This window comes from Callionymus lyra, chromosome 16 (assembly GCF_982586985.1).
Source record: "Callionymus lyra chromosome 16, fCalLyr1.hap1.1, whole genome shotgun sequence".
Lineage (NCBI taxonomy): Eukaryota > Metazoa > Chordata > Actinopteri > Syngnathiformes > Callionymidae > Callionymus > Callionymus lyra.
This window is the reverse complement of record NC_141833.1, coordinates 18320979-18347295: the sequence shown is the minus strand read 5'-3', so window position 1 is coordinate 18347295 and position 26317 is coordinate 18320979. Positions and strand designations below refer to the sequence as shown.

Genomic DNA, 26317 nt, shown 5'->3' with positions numbered 1-26317 from the left:
AACTGAGGCTTATAGGGTGTTGTTTTAGCACTTGTACATGTGTGTACTGTTTGTGTGTTTTCATGATTTGTGTCAGAAAATGTGTGTTTAATCTGTTCATTTGTTCATGAGTGTTTGCTGACATGGTTTCGGTCTCACCGTTTCTGAACAGCGAGCGCCGGGATTGTCCCCCGTTGAGCGGCGGGAGCGACTTCTTCTCCTGACCCACGAAGGTGTCCCACCGCACCTTCTCGGCCCCCCCCAGCTCCCGGGCCTTCTTCAGACAGCCCTCCAGGTAGTCGATGGGGTCGTCGGGTCGGTAGTACATGAGTCCCGTCAGGAGACTCTGCGGAGGAGAAGAACGTGGTCAAGTTCTTAATAAGGAGAAGTTCTGAGCAACAATATCTGCTGCTTCTATCAGAGTTTCAGTGGACGAAGGGTCTGCTGTATGGAGAGAGAACCAGTTTGTTCCAGTTCTGAACCTTTGAATATCTATCTATCCCTTTCTTTATTCATTCCATCCTTCCTCGTGTACCTCCCTTTTTTCATTCCTACCTCCCTTTCTTCACTGTCACCCATTTGTGAGGGCTTATCTTTATACACTCCCTTCTTCCTTGTGTCTTCTCACTCCATCATTTATTTCTTTTCATCGCAAACGTTTCTTCTTAACACATTATTACCTTGTCCATCTTTTTGTGACACTTCCTCTTCTCCTTTCCACAAAAAGGCCATGTTCCTATTTTCCCTTCCCTGCTCCCTCTTACCTTTCTTTTTTCTTTCAACATCCTTCCATTGTTCCCTCCATCTCTATTAAACTCTAACTTTCTTTTCCACCTTCCAGATCCACTCAAAAAACACGACTTATCCTCCTCCGCTACGCATCTCCACCGACTTCCATTCCAAATATCTTCCCTTGCCTTCTCTCCACCAAATATATTTTAACCTTCTTTTAATACTAATGATCAATTCCCATCATCCCCCCCTTTGCATTTGACACAGCAGCCAAAACATTAAAACCGCCTCAGATCAAGATAAACACTAAAAAACAATCTGGGACTCACTTTGGCTTTTGGAATCTTTTGGCACACTTTGATTTATCGGGATAAAAAAGACCCCAAACCCGCTCCTTGCCCTACGTAGCTGGGATCCACCACATTGTGACCCCATTAAGAAAGAAGATAACGAATGAATGAAAGACCATCGTTCTTTTATCACGCTCATAGAACAATGGTTATCGCGGTAACCCCGGGTCACTTTGGCGTCAACTTGTCGTTTATTTAAATTGATAAAAAAACACTTTTTTTTCCCATAGAAGATTTCTCCTGGTGTGAGGAGAGAACATCATGTACCAGGTTTACTTTTCAACCTTGACATTTACGCGGATCTTCAATTGAAAGTGATTTATTTCTTATTTCTGTGCCTCGTTTGTTGAATGAAAAAACGAGCGTCTCACCTCAAACAGCTGAGGAATCTCCCTCCTGGCCAGATACTCTTTGGCATCGTTGGTGTTCATGTCCGCTGGAATTTCAACTTCTCCGCGTTTAAAAAAAAAAGAAGGTTTTATATTGTTCGGTGTCTGCTCGAGGCGCCTGGAAAAAAGGATGCTGGTTCGGAACCGTCAGCGCATCGTCTCCGTGTGTGCGCGGACTTTGAAAGTGGAGGATTCCTGCAGGCGGTCAGACGACACTCCTCCTTCTCTCCCTCCTTCTCTCCCTCCTTCTCTCCCTCCTCTCCTCCTCTTCCTCACGCCGTGTTGTTGACTCCTTCACGGACTGAGACGCGTCAGCCTCATAAAACATCCATCAGGCAGGACTGAGTGGCAATTATGTAATATGTCGCCATGGCAACAGCTGATAGACGGTGTAGTCACTTCGTGGTTAAAAAAAAAAGAAGCATAAAAATACAGTCAAATTTAACATAAGAGCGGATGTGTTGATGAGATTGTTAATCATTATTTTTGTTTAGTTCTTTGTGGTTTCTTTTCTAAGGTCATCTCTCCCAGCTAGTTAGGGTGCGTGGCAATGGACTGGTCACATTCATAGATTCAGCTTTCCTTTGAGTGACATTGGGAGGAAAACTGAGTGCACAGATAAAAAGGCCGTAAGAACATTATAATTATAAAATTGAAAAGTCATAACCACGTGACTTTTTAATTTGCTTTAGTAGTATTTTTATGCTTTTTTTGTTTCTATTAATACTCTTCTTTTCAATGTATAACTTACTCAAATTTATATTTATTGCAGCTTATGGATGTATATTTTTTAATCCTCATCAGTTTTAGAAAGAAAAAAAAACCCAAACAAACGTTTTCAGTATGTAAAGCTTTAGTTACTTTGTACTTTGCAAGTGATGCTACCTTTTTTTTTAAAACTTTTGATAATATAAGGTCGTGCGATTTATTTTTTAACTGTAAGTAAGTAAGTAATTTGTATTTATATATTGCTTTTCCAGACCAGGGTCACAAAGTGCTAAAACAATCAAAACAATATTCAATAAAGTATATACTTTAAAGGTCAAGATCACACTGATAACACAACAGGAGTTCCAGAAAATCAAGGAAAAGCCTGAACACATAAAAACCTCTTAAGATGTTTGTAAAGATTATTTTCCTATATCTGAGTTTTTATTTGAAAATGGCATCACAAAAATTGTATTATGCTATTGCTAACAGTTAGCATGCTATAGTTTAACGTAAACTTTTCCTTTCATGGTCAACTTTAAATTATTATTATTTTTTTTAAATCGTGAAATCGTATTTTTGTTTACCTTCTTAACTTGTTAACTCATCTTGTATTTGTTTTGTTTTGTTTTTTTTACTTGTTTTTGACATCGCCACTCATGCTAACTATTAGCACCTGTTGTTTCTCGTTTAGTCAGAAATTCTTGGCTCATGTTTTTCATTATAGATTTTCCTTTTTGTGTTAAAATTTAATTTGTTGTTTAGTTGTTTTTTTCTGCTATTTTTAGTTTATTTTTCTCCACTTATTCATCCAGGTTTCTGCCTTTTACCTCCTCGATGCTCGTCTGACATCGACCTTTCAACGCAGCATTAAAACAAATCCCGAATGTCAAAAGGTTAAATACTATTGTTAGAAAACTAAAAATATATATTTTTAATCATCTTTGCACGACTTGTAATACCCTCAGGGATTCCCACCGTGATTGTTTCCTAATCCTCCAGACATCTAACTCTCACGGATCAATCCGGTTGTAACTTTATTTTTATTTTAACGCTCAGAACTTTGGTCTTGAATGGAGAGGAAAGTGAAGGACAGCCGGCGGGTTGATCTCGTCTCCAGAAGGACGTGGAGGAGCATCTGTCTGCAGCAAGTCTGTCTACATGGCTTCACTGACCGCCGGCGTCCTGCGTCAGCAACACCATTCCTCACATCTGCTGGACGTCATTCGTTTGGAGTCTATTAAAAAATGCAATTCTAAAAAAAATCTTTTACATCCTGATGAGAATTCTTCCAATTAGAAATACATATATTTGACTTAACAAGAAGTATCACCTCTTTAATATTATGTAATAAGCAATTATAGTTACCGTGTTCAGATCATTATTTTTATTGTTAAATCTGTAAATATTTAAGGAATAGCACATCAGAAACTTTTATCGCTAGCGTAGTGCGGTGGCATTACAGAATACAAATAATAATAAAAAAAGGAATAAAAATAGATAACTAAAATAAATCAAAATCAATAGAATTAAAATGGCAAATATTAATAAATAAATAAATAATAAAATGAATTACATTTAAGTAAGAAACATCTGAAGACGTTTTTATTTGTTCAGGCTTTTCCTTGGTTTTCTGGAACTCCTGTTGTGTTATCAGTTTTATTTTGACCTTTAAAGTATATACTTTATTGAATATTGTTTTGATTGTTCAAGCACTTTGTGACCCTGGTCTGGAAAAGCGCTATATAAATATAAATTACTTACTTACTTAAGTAAACAATTTTCGTATCGGTTTTATCTTTTAAGCTTTATCATGCTCCATATTAATAAACGGTATGAATATATATATTCATATTATTATTTATGTCTCTTTTAAAAAAAGAACGTTTTCATAAATTAATAATTTGAAATGTCAATAAAGACCGATAGGTGGCGGTAGAAAAAAAACAAACAAAAACATTCGAGCACGAAGAAGAAAAGGGCGGGGCTTCAGCTGCACCGGCTCTCCACTTCCGTCAATCTCACTCAGGCTTGCAGGATGAAAATTGCCACTTTATTCATCTTATTTTGTACTTTAACATCAGCAAGTAGCCTTAACATCGAGGTGAGATGAGAATTGAGTTATTTATTTAGATAAATTCTAAAAAATTCGACGGTTTTATGCTCATTATTGAGGAGAAACGCCTGTCGATAGCGCTTCCGTGCTAGCTTCCCTGTGCTATTATGGTTTGGTTCAAAGTGATGTCAAACATAAAAAAAAGCGGAATTAATACTTATCTTTAATTTTCTTGTCATCAGGATAATGCAGGACAATTCTTCAGCAGCGGGCACACAAATAACTGGGCAGTTTTGGTGAGTATTTCGTTTGTTTTTTTCCCTTGTTATTTGTCATCCTCGTCACTACTCGACAGACATTTTTTATTTATTTAAATCTCAGGTCTGCACGTCCAGATTCTGGTTCAACTACCGACATGTGGCCAACACTCTGTCCGTGTACAGGAGTGTCAAACGTCTGGGCATCCCTGACAGGTAAACTTTCTTTATCTGACAGCTGATGGAAGATGTCGTGACACCACAGTTCAAAATGATCATGTTAGAAATAATCTTTTTTTGTTTACATTTCTTATGCTGTTACAAATATATTCTGATTTGCTCCCTGAGTTTGAGCAAATATCTTGAAGCTAAAACCAACTACAACCTATGCCAGGTCATTATTGATACGTTTGTGTATTTCAGATGTAAGAACTTGAGTTTATTAAGACATTGATACTCATTAAAAATGAATAAAATAAAACAAATCTAATTATGTTCTTGTTTAATTCATGGCAATATGTGAATATAAGTGATAACGTGACACTTCAATCTGTTTCCTCACACGAGACTGGCTTCTTCTTTGACATTTCAACTTTTATGATCTGTTCTTATATTTTTTTCTTTATTCCTGATCATCTTAAATCGTTGTTCTGCTATTGATACTCTTAGAAAAAGAAATAGCCCTGAATGTTGTCAAAGTGTAGGAGGTCCTTTCTAGGTTCTTCCTCTGTTGCCCTGCCCACCTAACAAAACTTGACTTGTGACAATTAAAGTTGATTATGTAGTATTTTCCTGAATATAAAATCATGAGGGAGTCGTAGTGATTGTTTTGTATACAAGCAGTGGTGCGAGAGTATACATATGTGTGTTAATATTGCGCACAAATGTGTGATTGATTTGTTGAGCACTTTGAATATAAATAGTGAACTCTGTATGAACAGAACTCGCAGAACTGACTGGTCTAGGAAGGCCTAGATTACTTACTTTCTGTATCAAATACTAGTCAATCGTAAAGTCACAAATATTTTGATGAATTTTTGATGTCACAAAAACGTAATGTTATTTAAAAAAGCTTCAAATTTGAAATAAAAGGTTTACAGCAGAAAGGACAACCTAATAATAAGAAATAAAATAAACTATATTTTCATGTTACTGTGCTTGTGTGCAAATATATACGAACACTGTCACCGGTAATTAAAAATATGTAAAAAAAAAAAAGAAAATCCTCCACACTTAACCTTTTCTTCTTTTCTTCCTGGCAGCCACATAGTTCTGATGCTGGCTGATGACATGGCTTGTAACCATAGAAACCCAAAACCTGCCACCGTGTTCAGCCACAAGAACATGGAGCTGAACGTGTACGGCGATGATGTGGAGGTTGATTACCGAGGATATGAGGTCAGTGGGATTCTCACAGACACGGTGAATCGTTGAAAAAATCATCAGTTCGTCGATGATCGAATCAATAAATCAAAGTTGTTCATTAGACTTCCTGATTGGAAGTGTCTTCCTAAGAGTCAGGCTCTCTTAACATGGACGAAAATACCTCCCGACAGTTCTTTCTCTTTTCCTCCTCCATCACCATCTGTGGTGTCGCGTCCGTTCGACACCCGTCGTCTGCCAAAAAAAAACGATCCTCATCCTCGGCCTTCCTCTCGTTTGTCGTGCTGCGTGTTCTTGATTTTCTTGGATTCACTTTCCATCTCACTATTATGTGTTTAAATAATCCTGCGACTCCTTATATTACGTTTGATCATCAATAAAGTCACCTTTAATTATTGACATCTTAAACTATAGAAGTACATCAACGCATCGGGAATATTTAGTTTAGCCTTTTCAAATGTTTTAACTGAAATTTTATAGTGAAATATTGTTGTTTTTTTTTAGCATTGAGTTTTTTTAATTTAATTAAATAATTTATATATATTCAAAGGCTGAATAATTGAATAAGAAAGCTAAAATATTTTGAAAATGAATAGATTATTTTAGACATCATCTTATCTTCATTTGCATTTTCTAAATTAAATATTTCAATATGTTTTATTTTGTAACTTTTAAATTGAATATGTAAATGCTGGCACTATAATATGAACATTTTCATGTTGAATTTATAAAGATACAAATAAAGAAATATTGAATAAGAAAAATGAATTGGAATATCAAATTCTGTGTAAAGAAAATCAAAACAAGTATTATTTAATTCATATAATATAAAATATCAGTAAATGTATGTTTTCAATGATTAAAAAAACGAATAAAACCATTCGATATAACAAGTATTTAATTCAATGAATAGAAAAATAAATAAATGTTGAAAAAACAGTTGTCGAACAAAGGTTTCAACATTTTGAATGTTTAATCCAACCAGTAAATATTCTGATGGCACTGATGTTCCTCCACACAAAGTCACATCATTAAAATACATGTTCCTGTTTACTCTTCATAACTGACACTGATTATGCTGGTACCATATTGATATATTTATTGGAGCTTCTCTTACTCGACTCATGTTGTGTTCAGGTGACAGTGGAGAACTTCCTGCGTGTGTTGACCGGGCGTTTACCCCCCAGCACCCCTCGATCCAAGCGTCTACTGTCCGACGACCGGAGCAACATCCTCATCTACCTGACAGGTGTGGTGGAAAAACTGCAAGACAGAAACCTTCAGATAACCAGACTTGCAGCATAAATCAGTAGATTGTTAGTAGTGAGTTTTTCTTGTTAGTCTAACATGTGGTGTCTACACAGGCCATGGTGGGAACGGCTTTTTGAAGTTCCAGGACTCGGAGGAGATCAGCAACGTGGAGCTGGCGGATGCTTTTGAGCAGATGTGGCAGAAAAGAAGGTAAAAAAAAATCTGTTTTACTAGGGGTCAAAGAGTCCTTAAACCACTTGAATGTTTCTCAAGTCCAGAAGATATTGTATCAACGACCTCCACCTCAAAGGGTTTATCCTGAGTCTCTCCTGGATGTCAAAGCTTTTCTCTGTCATATCCAGAACTCTACAGATAAGTGGACAGATTTGTCCGAGCCCTCACTCGTGAACAAGGCGTTATGATGCCTGGGACTCATCATCACACTTGTGCTCGTCCGTCAGTCGCCGTTGATTTAGCTCAACCTCCGAACCCAGGAGACAAAAGTCTTTTCTTCTGCAGACAAAAGCAGCGTCTGAGTAAAGTAGGAAGAAAAGCCTGTGTGGGAGGAGCAGAGGGGAACTGTTGAAGTTCTGTGGTCGCCATGGCAACTGCAGTGTGAGGAATATGACTAGGAGTGTGTGTGATGCAGGTCTGATTTTGTGTGTGTGTGTGTGTGTTTGCAGGTACAACGAGCTGCTTTTCATCATCGACACCTGCCAAGGCGCCTCCATGTACGAAAGGTTCTACTCCCCGAACCTCATGGCCCTAGCCAGCAGCCAAGTGGGAGAAGACTCTCTGTCGGTCAGACATGATTCTTGTTTTTCAAGCTTTTTTACAACCTCAAATGACTTCCCAGTATGACTGCCCTGAATTATATAATAATAAACGTCTGATTTAATGATCATTTTTATCTACATCACAAAAGTTAGCTGTAATCTTGGCCCTTAGTTGAATTGATTTAGCTTTTTATACATAGTTTTATACATATTTTATACATGACTTTAATATAGAATTGTAAGGAAGTTTTGATGAAGTGAAACCAAAGACTGTGAATTGTCTCATACCTGCTCGATGATCTCCAAATGTATTGACAATAGTTGAAATGAACACACAATAATTAAATTGATCAAATTATGACTCATGACATTCACAAACGTATGATTGTCAATTAAAAAAAAAAGTCAATTAATTATGTCTTCTTTTTTCATTCCATAGTTGTTTTCTAAAACAATTATTTTGACTTTTTAATCTTAATTTTGATTCCTGAAATGTGTGTTGTTTGCAGACTAATTGTGACATTTAAAATATCTCTTTTATTTGATCTACAAAACATTTGCTCATTTTAAAATGTCACTTTTAATCCTGAAATGTTTAAAAGAAACAATCTCTTGATTGAATGAAAGTCAGTGTTCGTCCATAATGTGTCATAAAGCGAAACTTCTTATCCTTGCAGCATCAGCCAGATTTAGCCATTGGAGTCCACCTGATGGATCGCTACACCTTCTACCTGCTGGAGTTCCTGGAGGACATCCATCCTTCCAGTAAGACCAACATGAACGACCTGGTGAGTAAAAAAAACTTCAAAAAAGGTTGTTGGTGTTTTCACAACATGACGCTCAACATGTGATTTACATGCGTCACCGACTGTTTCGTTCATCTTCTTTCTTCCAAAAATGTATTTTACTAAGTATAAAAAAAGTAAAGAACATCCTGTAATAGGTATATTTTTCTATTTTTTATCTTGCCTACAAGGTGTTTTGGTCATTTATGTCCCACTTTTAAACATAGGTCACAGAGGTTTTGAAGAATCAGCTTTTACGTGAACATTATAGTCGTTAAAAAATATATATTTTTCTCTTTCCAGTTCAAAGTTTGTCCGAAGAGCCAGTGCGTGTCGACCCCGGGCCACCGCACCGACCTGTTCCTGCGGGACCCCGGCAGCGTCCTCATCACCGACTTCTTCGGAAGCGTCCGCAAAGTTGAGATCACCACGGAAGTCGTCAACTTGACCGAAGCCTCGGTGCCGGTCGAGGAGAGGTAACTCACAATATAAAGCCTTCACAATGTTTTACTATTGATGATTTTATCCTTCAATATGAAGATGGTTCAAGGATTTTGGTTTGTGTTTGTTAATCTGTTGCTCCATCTAGTGGCGAGTTCAACAACCTGCACTTTTATCTAATCCTATTAAACGTATGCTACACTTTCCTCCGCTAGGTGGCAGTAGAGATCTATTGTTAAAACCAATGAGTTCGTTGGAAAAAAGTAAATTGAACTGGCACGGGTGTTTAAATATGAGGGGAGACATCCATTATACCCGGAAAAATGTCTTCTGCCTCACATCCCGCTCATCGATAATAAAGTTACGACGAGTTGCTCATCCCTGCACTGCCATTAAGCTGAGCTTTAATTGAGCCACTGGGAGGTATCGCAAGCAATTTAATTTAGCCGGCAGATAATTAGTCATTAGAGTCGCTTTCCGTGACAATTTGATTTATTTTTTTTGGGTTCTCTCTGCAGGCTGATTTTTGCCAGCACTTTGTTATTGATCAGCACCGACGCATTTATACTTTGTTGCCTCCGACTCGCACAGAAAGAGAAAAGTGCTTATGAGCAGGACGGTGGCCTAATTTGGCAAGACTTTTATCTTTATTCATGATGCAAGGATCCAGCAACCCCCCCCCTATTCATTTGATGTTTTAATGAAGTTTACCGATGGGATATTTCAAGAATGATGTCACGTGAGCTCGCTTGTGAGCGTTTGATTCTACGGCCTGTCGGTTGGAGAAGTTATGACGACACTCGATGACACACCCGTCCACGTAATGACCACTGACGGGCGACTCGTCCTCTCGACTTTCACATCACTGTACCTTCGACTCGCTCTCTTCCTATATTAGCTTTAATTAAAAAAAAAAATTGAATTCAATTAGATTTCAGACTTTAAATAAGAAAAGATTCCTATTTTTAATTGCGGTAGAAATACTCTAGTTTAGAAATTCTGTTTACACTCCAGTTATTATCGACCTGTGTAAACTTTCCTCCCTCTTATGGCTTAAATTTAAATCTCATAATTTCTACATTTGTTTGCTTCCTCCTGATTATTGTCTCTACGCTCTTTTAATTTAATCTTCTTAAGTCCTTTTTCCTCGAGTCTGTCCGTCTGAACTTCTTTAGCAAGAGATTTCCTAAAGCTCACGGACTATAATGAATATCTTGCTATGAATGACTGATTATCTACTGGATCATATCGTGCTCATGATCCCGTGAATAACGTCTGTCAGAACAGTTTTTTCTTGTTGTTTGTGGAGGTAAAAAGGGAAATTATCTCTTTTACGATGAAATGTTTGGAACACAATCTTTCCATCATCTCGTATAAAATGTCATTTGTGTTTAGAAACCAACGGAAGCACCTTTTAGAAATCCGTTTCTTCCTGGTTCGTGAGGATTTAGTACAAACTCCAATTTCACAAACCTGGTTTTCAGGTCAGACTGTCCCCTGCTGGGTAATTTAAAAGGGAAGAAAAAAGGACGCAGCGGAGCGAGAGGTGTTGAAGCATGTTTTTCTAAGGAAAAACCTCTTTGAATTCCATTCAAAAGAAAACGTGTTTCTGGTAAAAAAGAAACTGCTCTTTTCATTCTGGCAGCTGCCCCCTCGACCTGACCCTGGACAAGGGACGAAACTAGATCATCTTAATCGACCGAAAAAGGCGAGAGAAAACGTGGGGTTTCGTGGACGAGCAAGTTTTTGTTTTCCGCCACCCGCTCCCCTCTTACAAGGTCCATTTGTCCTCCAAAGTGTTTCAGTAAGTGAGTTGTGCTTGATTACCCTTTTGTAATGGAGCCGCTCAATCACATGCATTAACTCTTCACTTTACTCCGAGTCGGTTTCTAAAGCTTGGGCCAGAGCACTCCCGGGAAGCAACTTTCCGACCGGCCCTGGCCGGGCGTGAGGGTGATGTAGAAATGCAATCTTTAAGAGCGTCGGTAATGGAGATTCTGAGGGTGAACGGGCGGCATCAGTTAAGTGGGTTGAAAAATCTGCTTTTTTTTTGGTACATGAAAAAGAATGTGTTATTTTTGCGTCCCCATCTTGCCGAGCATGGAAAAATAAAAAGTGTCGCACTCCGTCTTCATTCTTTCCAGCGCGCCCCTCTGACCTATAGCTGCTCTCCCTGAGCGGTCCTGACAAATCATCTTAAACACGACTTGGTATTTAAGGTTCAGTCACTTCTTATCACGGCACGACAAACTGTGCGGGGGAGATTAATATCGGTGATATTTTTGGTTGAGTTTGACTTATGAAATCGTCTCTCAAGGTCCGTGAATATTCTGCCAATTTAATAGCCGAGTGAAGAAATTGCCACTTGAACTATTTAATTGATATACCAAGAGTGAGGCGCCTTTATGAACTTTAATTTGTTTTCTTTATTTATTATTTATCATCTTATTTTTCCTGTTGTCCGTGTAAATACTATTTTTTTTCTTTTCTTTTCCAGCACCTACAATGAAGACATAGAGCAGGAAACTCACTCGTACGTGGATCAGCTGCCAGTTTTGCAGATCATCCATCAGGTAAGAGACAATTGACCGTCTAAGGTTTCACTTTATTAAAACATGCATTAGTAAAATACAATTCTGTATTGAAATGTCTACTACTACGTCCTTGTCGTGGCTTTAATCAAGTGAAGTGTTCACTTAATACTATTACTGTTTACTTATATTTTGCGGTTTCTTTCAAATAAAAAAAAAAAAAAGTTTGCTTAATATAACGTAAAGAGTGAAGTGAGGTGAAGAAGCGAGTGCAGCCAGGGTGGGACAGCTATACACGAGTGTCACATCAGAGAAGCAGCAAAAGTAAGACGGTCAATACGTTTTGAAATGAGTCAATTCAGCCCCAAATACTGGCAGAACTTAACTCCGTATTATACATTCATACCAAATTTGGCCCCAAATCACTACTGAAAGAACATAACTTCGGGGAAATTGCATTTATTTCGTTATTTTATGAATTTATTTTTTAAAGTTTGATATTTAGGCAACGTTTTGGGCAATATTTAAAGTAAAGGAATGGTTTGTGAGACATGTTACTGGGCTGCAATGAAAAAAATACTTTGTATAATTATATAGTTAATTGATTTTTACCGTCTGGAAGGTGTTTTTTTTTTTGTTAAAATGTGGTATTTTCTCTGAAGTAACATTAGTTGGTGACTCTTGACACGTCAAGACGATCGTTTCAGTCAAGATTACTCAAAAAATAAACCTGTCAACTAGAGAAAATGAGTGAAACCCAAACTTTATTCGATTTATTTTTACTGTGAATATAATGCCAACATTAAACTGGTCGGGGTGCATGAAAGGTTGGGGTCCTCTGACCTAAAGCTCTGTCACTACTATCAGATAACTACAGATAAGTGTCTTTAATTGAGTAATTCATTCATACGATGGCATCCATTATGTTTATATAACTAAAGCTGTACATTTTCTGTGACACGTCTGAGTATTTCAGCTTTATTCATTATTGTCTCAGATGCTACTTCAGTAAAACCCAACAAACAATGATGCAGTTAAAAGCTTCGCAGTCGTCGGTCGTGTTTAACATTTACAAAACGGGATGAAGCCGAAAGTGAATCCGTCACTTGAAACAGACTCTCCTAAACCTCCTGCTTTTTCCTCTCTGGCGCATGTTTTAAAGTTTTCAACATCGGCGGAAAATAAACCAACAGATGTCTTCATGTCGTTTCCACGGTGATGCTTTTAAGTGTGAAGCCTCTCGTTCCTCTCGTGAAGGAGGCGAGTGTGAAATCCGGCAGAATTGAATCCGAGGCGCGGAGATCGCCGCTTTCACCTCCTGAAATGAAATCGCTGATCCTTTTCATTCTCGCACACACGTACTCCGCATTCCGCACCTGACGAAGCTTCCTCTAATTTCCTGCCGTACTCTTATTTCTCCGCTCGCACTTGGACTTTGAGGCCGAACAAAAAAAAAAAAGAAAAAAGAGTCGCATGAATGTTTGCCAAAAGGAGAGCAGCTGCCGCTCGCTCGCACTGTGGAGCTCCAGCTGCCACCCCAGCGCCTGAACGAACAAACGGTATCACAGCAGCATCTGCATCTGGGAAACGAAAGATGTTTGCGAAAACAGTCGAGTGTCACTGGATTCTGATTGTTTTTAAAGCCACTCGTCATGTCATCCATTGTTTTTCCCTCTTGTTTTTTAGTCTATTGGACAAGAAAGGCACCTTGTCGGCTCACACCTCTGCCAAGGGCCTTTTTTTGACGTTTATAATACACTACATGCATACAATCAAATGAATATAAGGACTTCCAGAATTGAAGACTTGTGTTGGACGATAGAAAAATAAATTACACATGCTCTACTGCTCTCAGCAGGATGTGTAGTATAAGTGAGGTGGGGGTCAAATAGAGAGTTTCACTCTTAAAATGATGAACTAGGCTGAAGCTGTTTTTACTTTTATTTACAACCGTTTTCAACTTTTTTTTAAGTCCGTCATGATTTGGCACTTTAAATAAAATGGCGTTATCTGAAGACGCTTCACTTTTTGGATAACACCGTGTAAGAAAAGAGCAAAACAGATCCTGGGTAATCACAACGAGCGACAGTTGCGACTTCCTTATAACGGGCAGAAACCTTGAGAAGAACCAGACTCTAAACTGTCGTCCCCTGTGACCAGAAGAGGAGGAGAGGCAGGGGGGATGGAGAGAGAAGGAGGAGAGCAGGGTCTATTATTTTTGTTGATGTTTAGATGATCACGACACTTGATACCTCGTCATTAAATATCTAGCATGAAAAACGAAATGGTTGTTTCTTGGAAGTGGTCGAATCGATTGATAGTTTTTCTTTTTATAAGGGAAGTCGGCTCCTTGGCAGAGGTATGCGCTGTCTGAGTGGAGGTAGGGGATGGGTTTCGAACTGTCAATCTTTTGTCAAAACCTAATAATGCGTAGATTTGTGGTGATAACATCAGATTGATTTGTCACTTGGTAGCAAGTGTTTTGTTTGCACTGGAAAAATATTTTATTTTCAACATGGAAATTTACCAACGCTGAAAAATGAAACTCACAATGTTTACTGTATGTATAATGTAAGTTTCTTCTTGATAGAATTGATCTCCTGAAATTGACATTGAAAAAAGTATCGTTTAAGAACACATGTCGAGGTCTCAGGTATCAGAGATTTAAGATGGGTACCCAGCCATGAGTGCTGGTAATGTAATTGACATTGTGGTCAGAGGAAACACTATAGCTTATACAGAGCTAGTTGCTAACTTGAAAAAAAAACCCTCCCATTTTTCATTTAATTTGAAATAAATAAATCAAATCAGTTGGATGAGGAATCGGACGTGCAACGAGTCCATCCTTCATCGGAGCAGACAGGATGTTATCTGGGCTGTGAAAATCTAGCGACTGCGAAAGGTTTGACTACATTATTTGTTCACGCACCAGCGAACGCAGGCACATGTATTATGATAATCACTCGCTGAAATCACTTTCACCGCCTCACACCGTGCATGTACGGAGAGTGTTCTCCATTGAAGACATGCACGTGACGCCTTTTAAATTTGTCGTCGGTACAGTGACCGCAAAAGTATAATCAAGTCAATTTTCTACTTTTAAATGTATGAAATCGGTTGAATTTGCGCCGCTTTCCGGACCAAAAACCCTTTTGTTTTAACCACAAAGGCTCTGGAAATGATTCGACCGCTTTGTCCGATAAACTCTTCAATCTGGTTGCTGTAGGGAATGACGCGTTTTATTTTTATTTATATCCCTGATGATGGGCGAGGGTTGAAGAAGCGTCCTGCTGTCCGCGGATATTGTTCTGCCAAAAGTGACAATGCTGCCGGAGACATCAGCTGTCGCAGGAAGAAAGAGGGTCAGACTGTGTTGGCGGAAGAGAAACGAATCTGACCACAGGCCCGAGGTCCGTTGGAGGCATATCGAGTTCTTTGATGGGAAACAGGAGGGGTCTCCACGCCCCAGCGGCACTCTGGGAAATTAGCTGCCTCAAACGCCCGGCAACCTGGAACTGGAATCGTTGCCGCCGTCCTGCACATGCGAGCAAAGTGTGGTCGTGATTAAAAAGAAATGTAAGGATCACACAACAAATCAAAGGCATTACTGTCGCCGACTCACTTTCATTTGGCAGCCTTTGCGAATCCTAATGAATCTTTTCTTTTTCTCGTTCTCTTCTCAGCCTCTTAAAGGCACTCGCACGTAGACGAGTTCATGCTTGGAATACACAATCGCGCTCGTCATCACGGTGACGCCTGTCAGAGATTTCGATTATCGACTCTCTCTCTCTCTCTCTCCCGCTCTCTCTCTCTCTCTCTCTCTCTCTCCCGCCGGCTCGATGATGAGAGTTCCGAGATTCCGAGTCATTCCTCTCTTATCTCTCTAATCGACTGCCGGCTGAGTGACCAACGTTCATCAGGTAGTTTGACGTCTCACTCTCTTTTTTTCCTTTTTCTTTTTTACTCTGCTGTGCATTTGTGACGTCTTCTGCAGCAGCGGTCGCATACATTTCCGAGTCCGAAAAAAGCTATAGGAGGAAACATTTACCTTTTCTTTCCTACAGTGATACAGCAAAGACCTGCTGTTATTTAGATCATGAGGCTGTGGGAGATAGAATAGAAAACAATGAAGTTATATTGTCCCATTTTTCAAAGGTTTTTGTTTTACAAGCTTTCCCTTTTATTATTCAGTTGTTGACAAGTCGGCGTTCAGGTGTTTTTAGCAGCTGTGGAAGGACTTTAAACATTCCTCAACTGAAACCAAATCACAATTCTGTACAGGGGTTTTGACTTAACGCTCTTTGATAAGAGATTTTTCTGGTCATGTTGATTCCCAAATATTTAAAGGTATAAGTCGCCATAGAAATCGAATGTGTGTTGTTGTTTTTTTCTACTCGCCCTCATGTCAACTAAGGGTTGGGATTATTAAGAGTAATCTGTTCCTTTTTAGAGTTGTAGACAAAGGTAAATTCATTGTATTGTAGCGACTGGAGCTCAGTGGTCTTCATTGATCTTCATCAGACGAGCTCTATAGAGGTGTTTGGATGTTTTTAAGTGTTTTTTTTTTATGGAAGATTAAGTGAGCGAGGGTTGCTACATTAAAATTAAAACATACATTTTTGGCTACGACTCGAAATAGGAACAGATTACTCTGAAAAAAATCCTTCAGGATGAGTAGAAAATGAGGCTTGAATTTTGGGTAAATGTTAGTTTTAAAGCCTGAATGACTCGGATTGTATTGTTTGATTTGCAATACGCTAGTGTAACCTGAGAAACATTCACACTGTACCCCGAGAATGAGACAAATGTCTGAAAAATCGACAACATGTCTGGGATGGAAAGACCTAGGTCGGAGATCTAAATGAGTAAATCATCTGCATATAAGGATACATTGTACTCTGTAAAATACAGAACCTTAGGAATATTGACAGTGGCTCAATAGCTAAGTAAGTAACAATCAAAACAATATTCAATAAAGTATATACTTTAAAGATCAAGATAACAACTGATAACACAACAGGAGTTCCAGAAAATCAAGGAAAAGCCTGAACAAATAGAAACTTCTTAAGATGTTTCTTAAAGGAGTCAGTAGATCCATCAAGCGAAAAGAGAGAGAGGAAGATCGTTCCAAAGCTTAGGAGCAACAGCCTGGAAGGATTTCTCTCCTCTGGTCCTGAGCCGTGTTCAGGAACCATAAGTAGATTCTGATCCACAGACCTCAGAGCCCGAGCTGGGGTGTAAGGCTGGATAAGATCAGTGATGTAAGGAGGAGCCTGACCATGAATAGATCTGAAAGTAAGAACCAGAATTTTAAAGTTGATCCTGAAAGAAACTGGCAGCCAGTGAAAAGTTTTAAGGCGCACTTTATAACTCTCAACACCAACTTGTTATCCAACACTACTCTCTCAATCCCTCTCAGTAAACTCATCAACTCCAAATCTTTAGTTGGCACTGGCGTTTTTGTCTAAATGCTAATGTTTTTTGTTTGCATTTCACACCTAAGTAGCCACGAAAAGAAAATCACAAACTTTTTCTTTCTTTCAAGCCTTTGTAAATACTTTCGTAGAGGACTTAAAAACACTGAACCCCGAGCGATTGAGCTGCTTCAGACTCCTTTCCTTCCCGCAATCTCGTTCTCATTGTGTGTCTGCATTGTGTGTTTGTGAAGAGTTGATTAATGTTCCGTCACGGCCGGCACTCGTCTCATTACCGGTGACGGGTTGAGCCCTCCTCGGCGGCCTCGCTCCGTCTTTCCATCCCCTCGCTCACACCAAGTTTTTCTACCAGCGCCGCCATCGGTCCCCGGCCTCCTCTCCCGGGCGCCCTCTTGTTTTCCCTCCTTCATTGCTCCGAGTTTACATGGACGGCTTGAAATTATTTGCTCTTTTCTCGAGCTTGTCGCCGGCGCCGCACAAGCGAAAATGGAAAGCGGCGAAAATTAATGTCTCCCGCCGCATTCCTTTCCGAGTAAACACTTGCTCCGTCGCTCGCCTTGGCTGGAACAATGGCTTCTCTCAGTGAAGGTTGAAATTGTGTGTTTGGAATGGATGCCGCCGTCTCCTCTCCACGGCCTCGATCAATCCCATTGATTGTCAATGGAAATTTGTGCGCAGACCGAAAAGACCCCCTCGTGGCTGCGAGTCGCTCGGTCCGGATTGACGTTGATGAATGTCATGATGCGTTTTATGTGTATTTAAAACACACAGTGGTGTAGTGGTTAGCAAGACTGACTCACACCTGAATGTGTTGAGTTTGTATGTTCTCATAGATTTACTCTGGGCACTCTGGTTTCCTCCCGCAGCCTTAAAACTTCTCAGAACTCTTAGATGCAGGTGTGAGTGTGTTGCAGTGGTTATGTGTCAAACTGGCTGCCAGCTCAGGGTGTCCCCTGCCTCTGTCCCATAGTAGCTGGGATAGACTCCTAGCGACCCATCTTAGGGAATCAGTGGTAGATAATAAATAAATTAATAAATAAAGCACATATTTTGACAAGTGAACTAAATGATTTATCTTCACCTGACTCTTACTTTTACCTTTTACTAACTTAAAGGGTTAAATTAGTTACATTAAACGCAATTAAACTCATCATTTAAATGAGCTATTTGTGTTATTCTTTACACGATTAATTATCTATTATTATTATGAATTTTTGATAATTTTTTTGTAAAATTTTTTTCTTCTGCTTTTTATGATGTCGCAAAACACTTGTAATCGCAACCTTTTTCTGGGAGGAAAGTGTGTGTGTGTGTGTGTTATTAGATACGCCTCTAATTTGAATCTTGCAGCTACTTAAAGAAAACCGATCGACCTCTGCTGACCTCCAACGATGCGGCAGGAGGAGGGTTCAATGGTGTCGAGTGTGTGGCCAACAGGGGCTCTTGACCTCTCTGACAATAGCGGCTGAAGTGTGTGTGTGTGTGTGGATGAGGAAGCGAGGCTGTGTAAGTGTGTGTACCCCCCCGAGCCCCTTAAGTAAGGCGCAGTTGAGGGAGATGGATCGACAGTGACAGGAGCCACGTCAGCGTGTCCAGCAGAGAAGACGAGCATATGTCTGGGGCCGAGCTCGAGAGCCAAACCACTGAAGAGTCGGTACCTAAACCAAAAACTAAGAAAAAAAAATGACATCCGGAGAGACAGTTCTCGTTCTCGTCACTTTTCAGTCATTTTAAAAACTGACTCAAACTAAAAGAGAATCTCTTACCTCAGCAAAAGTAACTTTTATTTAAAAAGATAAAGCCGCATTACGTAACATTTGCATGCAACGTATGTATATATTTTTGGATGATGGGGTTTGAGATGGACAGTAATGGCTTGTGCCATTTATTAAAAGACAACTTGAGAGTCTTTTAAATAGATTTTGGTTCCTCTATTGTACTCATCAGTATGTCTTTTTGTACAAAACTCTCTTTAGACGAAGAGAACTTTATAAAGTAGACAAAACATGGTCATGATGAGGGACTTACTGCATCTTAGGGAGGAAGACACAAGGGTTCTCTTCACAAACATGCCACCAAATAATATCACCGTTGTGAGTCAGAGACGACACTTGCATTAGTTTCCATAGTGGCTAAGGGTTATTTTCAGAGTAACCTTCCCCTTTATTTTAGAGTTATAGGATATAAAGCGATGAACTCTTTTGATGACTTTTACGTGCGTACGAGAGTTTGTATAATTTTTTAAATTCTTTAAACATCTGCCACAATCAAGCGTAAAATATAGACTTATATAGTTTCTTCCGGAACAATTCTTCTCGTCGAGGCTGATATGAAGGTATTTGGATGATGTCTTTTCGGAGGAAGTTCGTCCAATGAGCTCCTGTCGCTACGTTAAAATGGATGGGTCTATAACTCTGAAAAGTAACAGATTACTTAAAAAAAACGTCATTCTGTAAACTGTACATTTTGTAAATTGACAACGGTAGCAGAGTTGGAATTACATGTTCATAACACTGAGGGAGCAACAAGTGTTCAATTGTTTTTAGTGTTGCTTTAAGAAAAGTTTAATGTTGTACCCTCAGAAACCATTGTTTGTTGACATCTTTTGTTAGCATTACGTTTTAAAAACCGTCACGACGCAACATTCCCCACTATGCAAGAGGCGATTCATCTAACGCAACATGCTAATGCTAACTGACAATGCGACCGAGCTAAACCAAGATGGAAAAACGTTGGCGACAAACCTGAGAGAGTTGAAATAAATATAGTTATACCTGTTGGTGGAATGGATTCAATATTTTCATACCTCAGGGTAAAGTTGAAGTGAAAAAAACAACCGCGGAACAAATTTATTCATAGCTGTACACCAATTTGTCAACTTTATTTAAAAAGCTAATGGCTTGGAAAGGTGAAAGAAGCGCCAAACCTCCTGCTGCTGTGAGTAATTGGTATCAAATATTGACGCACTTAAGATGCAACTTGCCAAACTCTCCACCTTTTTTTAATGGCACAAATGGCCACGGGAAAGAAATGGGACGACGGAGGACATTATTCTCCCGCTGACTCTCCAGGTGTGTGTGTTCAAATCTCAAGTGGCGTTCGTCCAAATGTTCAGCCGGAGGTCACGGCTCTCCGGGCTTTTGTGGGCGTCTGAAGCTCTCTCGGTTGAAGTCTGTCGTAGACGATGATGATTCAGTTTCCCTTTCACCCGGTCATGTGACCCGATGTTTGTCGAGCAACCTTGAAAATGACCCTCACTTTCGTGAGCGTACGCCGCATACAGATAAGAGCTTCTAAAGGTTAGATCTTGAAATCGCACCTTCGACACGGGGAGACAATTATAATGTCACAGAGAATAAGCTTGAACTGATAAAAGTTATTTTACTTTTTACTTTTTTTAAATTGAAAAATAGAACTAGTATCTGATAATGCAAAAACAAGTTTAAAATATCACATGGATAAATATATATATATATTATATATATATAATGTGTGTGTGTGTACGATACAGGGGCAAACTGTAGTAAAATATATATATATATGTGTAGTATTGTTGAGTACTTGACTCTGGTGTTGTGATACTGTAGTAAAATATATGTATATGTGTAGTATTGTCGAGTACTTGACTCTGGTGTTGTGATACTGTAGTAAAATATATGTATATGTGTAGTATTGTCGAGTACTTGACTCTGGTGTTGTGATACTGTAGTAAAATATATGTATATGTGTAGTATTGTCGAGTACTTGACTCTGGTGTTGTGATACTGTAGTAAAATATATGTATATGTGTAGTATTGTCGAATACTTGACTCTGGTGTTGTGATACTGTAGTAAAATATATATTTGTGTAGTATTGTTGTGTACTTGACTCTGGTGTTGTGATACTGTAGTAACAAGGATATATGTGTAGTATTGTCTAGTACTTGACTCTGGTGTTGCAGAATTTACAGACCACATGACGTCCATGAAGTTGTAACTGATTTAATTTGTTTTGAAACCAAAATATGTCCAAACATCAGCTTTAAAAGCCGCTGGAGTCACTGTATCCTCTCGTCCTCAGTCATCGCCGGGATTGTCGATGTTCATTTAGCTGCGGATGACAAAATGAAGTTTAATTTCCCTTAAAAAATGAACAAACGTCGTAAATATTTGCATGTTAATTGTTGAAAATAGATTTTCTTTAGTTTTATACTTGCATTATTGAGCCATAAATCATAAAAACTATGGCAACACATACAATTTTACCGTGCTGTAGACTATCGATACAGTATCGTGGAAAAGATTTTTGCAGTATATCGCCGTATCAATAAGTTATAACTCGCCTAATGAATACGGTATTTTGAAATTATTTATCAGCCTCTGAAAAAGGCAAAATTACCCGGTACTTTGCGGAAAAGTGCTTAAAAAAAATCTTGACGACTGTGAGAACTTTTGATTTTCCCTGTTAGTTTTAAGAGATCTTATTTAAATAAGGCTTGTTAAAAACTTTTTTTTTAAAGCCAATTATTTCCCCCCTTTGACAGATCTCTCATGTTTTCCTTCCAGGGACGCGAGTCTGGAAAGTCTCTCAGAACGATGTTTGGTTCATCAGCACCGATCGTAATTTACTCGCCTCCCTCTTTTCCAAATCTGCTTCTGCGAGGATTCATATCATCCCCTCGTATCATCACCGAGCGCCGCCATTAAGCCGATGTCATTTACTACCTCATCTGCGATCACCAGTCGAGCAGTAAAGCCGAGGTCAGCGCGGGGAGACTTCATTTTGAGGTACCTCATATTTTAGCGACGACGGTGCGTCTCAATCGAAGCCCTCGCGCCTCCATCAGCACACATCGCCGCACTTATCTGGGATTAATTCAGGAGAAGATTCCGGGTCCCAGGTTATGAAATCCGCCTCAATTTTCAACATTCTGCTCGTCTGGCGCTCGCTCGGGTTTTTGAAAACTGGCAACTCGTGGGCATCGGGAGCTCGATGAGCAGCGATTACAGTCGATCACGCCGATGATAATCCGACACGCCGTCACATTCGGAGCTCACATAGTCAGTCATCCAGGAGGTACACGCTGACCCGGGACACTAACGGTTCGCGAGGCGTCGATGAGAAGCAAATACTGACACGAACTACTGACCGTGAAGGCGACGGGAAGTCATTTTAAAAGGCGTTTAACAAAGTTTGAGATTGACTGACGACGGGCTCGACCGGACAGTGATGTCGGCTAGTGATTCTTTCTGAAGGAAATGGACCTGATGAATCAGTCTTGTTCGTTTCAGGCTCTTCGTTCTGTCGTTTGATGGACTGTGACTCGTTTAACAAAAGAAACTTGTCACTTTCTATAGTGTCTGAATGTTTATAATTGATTCGTTCACTCATTCTTTGGATTCTTTTAGGCCATAAACCAAGTTTAGTGATTCCTTTTCTTATTCTTTCCAGACTTTTTGGTGATAGATCTCATCTAACTTGTGGCTACTAGTGATGAATTGATGTTACATCCAAACAAACAGTTTTCACTCATTGCCAATTTCTGCATTATAATCTTTCAACCTTTCAATATGAGGACAATACTTCATGATCTAAGCTATAACGATACAATAATCTCCCGATACATTTAGATACACTTGCATTATTTTTTTAACAATTTTAGTGGACGCCGAGTTTTTGAGACATATTGTGATAGTTCTTCCCTCTATTGGTTGTATTATTATAACTAAAAGGCAAAATACGTAACAACAGCTTTTAAAAAGCAGCAGGAGTCAAATGTATCCCCTCGTCCTCAGTCATCGCCAAGAATCCCCCAGGATTTTATTGTTCCTTTGGCTGTAGAGGACGTAATGGACTGCTGCCATCTAGTGGCCGGAAGTTGAAACCCAACACAAAAAGTAGCAAAGGCAGTGTATATTTGTGTGTTAATTATAATATATATTTTTAAACACACATATTTGTATAAAGAATAACCAAAAAGATCATGATAAAAATAACCTATTGCTCATGAACCCCTCACTAGTGGTTACATATAAAGTTTCTATGATTGTTTTATTTATATTTATAATGCAATAAACAGACTTTATATACAAACTGCAAAATGGAATTTCATATTCAAGTGGCTAAATTTAAAAAAAAAAGGTTAAATGTAATTCAATGAAGTGAGTCATGTGCCCCACATATGGAAATTAAAAAATCATTGAATTTAGGTCACGGCGTCAAGTCGTTAAAGGTCATCGGCGGAGGATGAACGGACGCTCGAGTCACAGGAATCGAAACTCGATCGTAACGATACCCTGCCTCGACCACCACCAGAAAGACGTCTGGGATCGACGCGCCCGACCCTGGCTAGCCTGGACTTAAACGTCGGCTGATGAATTACTCATGAGTTTTGATCGGAGCTAATTAATCCGTCCAGAAGCCTCGTCGAAATTAACTTTAACGGCTTGATTGACTCGCTTCTCGGATAATAACGACCTTGGACTCCCGGACGAGCGATAAATCCTCCGGAGCTCGTCACTCAGCTGTCAGTCGGCTCCGGCTGACGTCGATGCTTCGCAATCCTCACCACTACTCTGGCCTGATTCTCTCTTGACGGGATGATGGCGAGCGATGACTCAAAACCTCCCAAGTGCCGCCCATCCAGCTTTTTGTCGCCGAGTTTGGGAGGTTTTCTTTTTTTTTTTTTGTTCTTCAGAGGTTAAATCTCATCTCCCCGCTGAATATTGCCGCGACATTAGCATATAAATGCGCTCCTTGTGAGATGCATGTTTAATACGAGCCAGATTTAAAAGTATAATCGTACACAAAGTGATGATGTGGCGGCGAGCGGGACAAACACAAGCCAGGGGAGGGTTACTGATGAGCCTCGCCGCCCACTTCTCCAGGAGAACCTTTGTGAGGCGGCGGGTCGTGTACACAGTCGAGATAAGGCCGCCGCCCGCCTCCGTGAATGACAGAACAATCAGCGACGGCTCGCACCGGCGCCATATTCCGACCATTACTAACCTGCGATGTCTTCTCCCCCCCCCTCCCTCCATTATTATCTCACCCTTTTGTCATCCCCGCCCCTCGTCTCTCTTTAGAAACCCAAACAGAAAGACTGGCATCCTCCGGACGGATTCATCCTGGGCCTGTGGACTCTAATCCTGCTGGTGTTTTTCAAGACGTACGGCATCAAACACCTCAAACACATCTTCTGAGCCCCCGGTCGGCGGCTCCTGGTTTGCCTGAGAGGACTTTATCTGAATGCTATTACCTCGTCCTGGGATCGAATTATGCGGACGGACTTCCGAGCGAAGGGTACGACTTCTGTGTCCTTCCCTCGGATTGAGTTCCTGGTTTCGAATGTCTAACTTATTTATAATGTGATTTGTCGGGAGTCGGCATGGACTTAACTTTGGGAACAACAGGGGATTTGACTCGTGTTTACAATGATGCACTGACTGTTTTAAATAAACGTGGGTTTCCCAACTTTAGACTTCTTTACAGCTTTGATGGGACTGAATCTCCAAAGACTGGTCCTAAAGTCTGAGAACTAGAACTTGTGATGCATAAAGGTTTTTCTAAGGGGGGGGCGTGACTGCTTGACAGTCTATAGGTTGTGTGACAAAACTGCCAAGATTTAAGCCTTGTTTTTTTTTTCAGGGAATAAGTATAACCATAATGATGTATATATGACAACTTCCATTAAATCAAGTTAAAAATACAACACTTTCATCTTTAAAAAAACAGAATCCCAATACTTTGCTATCCTAAGACGGATGTTTTGAGTCAATCACCAATTCCACCTATTTGATTCCTTACTTTGGAAAACTGACCTTAAAGTGTCAAAGTTCAAATTACACTAATTTTATACTCACCTTGTCAGGACTGAGGGTTGATACTATTTTCAGAGTAATCAAACTTTTTTTTTTTTGAGTTATAGAAAGAAATGCAGGGTCCTGAATCGGGCTCCATTTTTATTTATTTTTTTTGGCCAAAAAGACACACTTCCCGTCTACTGTCTACCCTAGGAGGTATCAGGATATTTACCCTCAGTGTTTCCTGTTTGTGGAATGTTTGTGTAGCACGTTAGCCTTTTAGCTTCCACTACAAACCATCTTAAAATGTAGATTTGCTTAATTTTTTTCTTGTCGAGGTGTCACAACAAGAGGTTCGTTACAGACGAGCTGCCTGGAGGTATTTGCATGTTTTTAAGTGTCTTTTTGGACGACGAAATGGAGACCCGTTCACGACATAAATGGACATACATTTCTGTTTGTAACTTCAAAAAGAGGAAGACGGACCAATCCCTACCCTAGGTCGACATGAGGGTGAGTAGAAAATGTGTGAATTTTCAGCTTTGAGCTATCGCCTTATATCCCATGCAACACAACCTCTCCCAAAAATGAAGCTTTCGCTCTTTGACTAGTTGTCGATCAAAGAGTTACTGAGCTGGTGATCCTAACTAGAACCGGTCAAGGGTGTCCATCCCACCAGCAGCAGGACTTGGAATCAGAGATCATCAAGTGTATGGATAGAAAAATGCTCTCTATAGTAGTAACTGCTGCCACAACTCAAATGAACTACAAATTCCGTGTCTAATTTTGACTCTCCACTAATTTAAGACCCCTCCCAAAAAAAGATTGACCTACTTTTGAGGTTGGCGGGAAGCAGTTTTGTCAGCAGACGCCAACGAAAACTCTCGGGTGCTGGTGGTCGTCAAGCGAACGCTTACACGATGTCTCGGTTCATCAACGGTTGTTCTATTATCTGAGACACGTATTCATCTCCTGGTCGACCTGGTGGGTCAGAACAAAAGAATGACTGATTGGAAGTTCACTGGGGTCATGTCAGTCCACATATATATATATCTATCTATGTATCACACCCCTTGACCGTCGTCGCGCCTCCCGAAGGATAACAATCCCACGTAATGCGCCGCCACATCAAGGACCCCTTCACTCTCCCATTCACCAAATTGCCCTCCCTGTGGAAACATCCATTAGCTCTCCAGCCGTGTGCTCCGCCGAACGCTCTCTCCCGGTGATGGACAGCCATTTCCTCAGCCATTCCGCGTCGCACGCCGCCGCAGCGATAAGTGAGTGATAACCTCATAAGCTGCCGGCCATCCCGAATGAATCTCGTCCATGATGGGATGTGTTTTTCCCTCTCTTTTTTTCTTTCGCTCTTTCTCTCAGCCCCGCATTAGGCTCATTGTTGGTGGAGTGATGGATGCTTATGGCGTCTGGATTCAACCTGCAGTCGTTCATCTTTGCTGCT

At 39.9% G+C, this 26317-nt stretch overlaps 2 protein-coding genes across 2 annotated transcripts in view; one reads left to right on the top strand and one right to left on the bottom strand.

Annotated features, from left to right (window-relative positions):
- The window catches only part of ak5 (adenylate kinase 5), a 63624-nt gene extending 61870 nt beyond the window's left edge, over positions 1-1754 (bottom strand). The window contains exons 1-2 of the mRNA XM_087810913.1: positions 1433-1754; positions 139-325 (exon numbers count right to left, since the gene is read on the bottom strand). Of these exons, the coding sequence (XP_087667039.1) occupies positions 139-325; positions 1433-1492 (247 nt within the window). The 5' untranslated portion in view covers positions 1493-1754. The remainder of the gene's footprint in view (positions 1-138; positions 326-1432) is intronic.
- A 2366-nt stretch (positions 1755-4120) lies between these two features.
- pigk (phosphatidylinositol glycan anchor biosynthesis, class K) lies at positions 4121-24778 on the top strand. The gene is made up of 11 exons (XM_087810915.1): positions 4121-4262; positions 4457-4510; positions 4596-4687; positions 5734-5869; positions 6992-7103; positions 7219-7315; positions 7789-7906; positions 8559-8669; positions 8970-9142; positions 11605-11680; positions 24139-24778. Exons 1-11 carry the CDS (start codon positions 4197-4199, stop codon positions 24253-24255), a joined length of 1152 nt encoding a protein of 383 aa, XP_087667041.1. The 5' UTR covers positions 4121-4196; the 3' UTR covers positions 24256-24778.
- The last annotated feature ends 1539 nt before the right edge of the window (positions 24779-26317 follow it).

Excerpts from the sequence above, each read along its gene's own strand:
- pigk (XM_087810915.1), top strand. The coding sequence starts at position 4,197 with ATGAAAATTGCCACTTTATTCATCTTATTTTGTACTTTAACATCAGCA. Across the intron at positions 4,263-4,456 it reads CAAGTAGCCTTAACATCGAG|GATAATGCAGGACAATTCTT; the intron begins GTGAGATGAGAA and ends TCTTGTCATCAG. Across the intron at positions 7,104-7,218 it reads CATCCTCATCTACCTGACAG|GCCATGGTGGGAACGGCTTT; the intron begins GTGTGGTGGAAA and ends GTGTCTACACAG.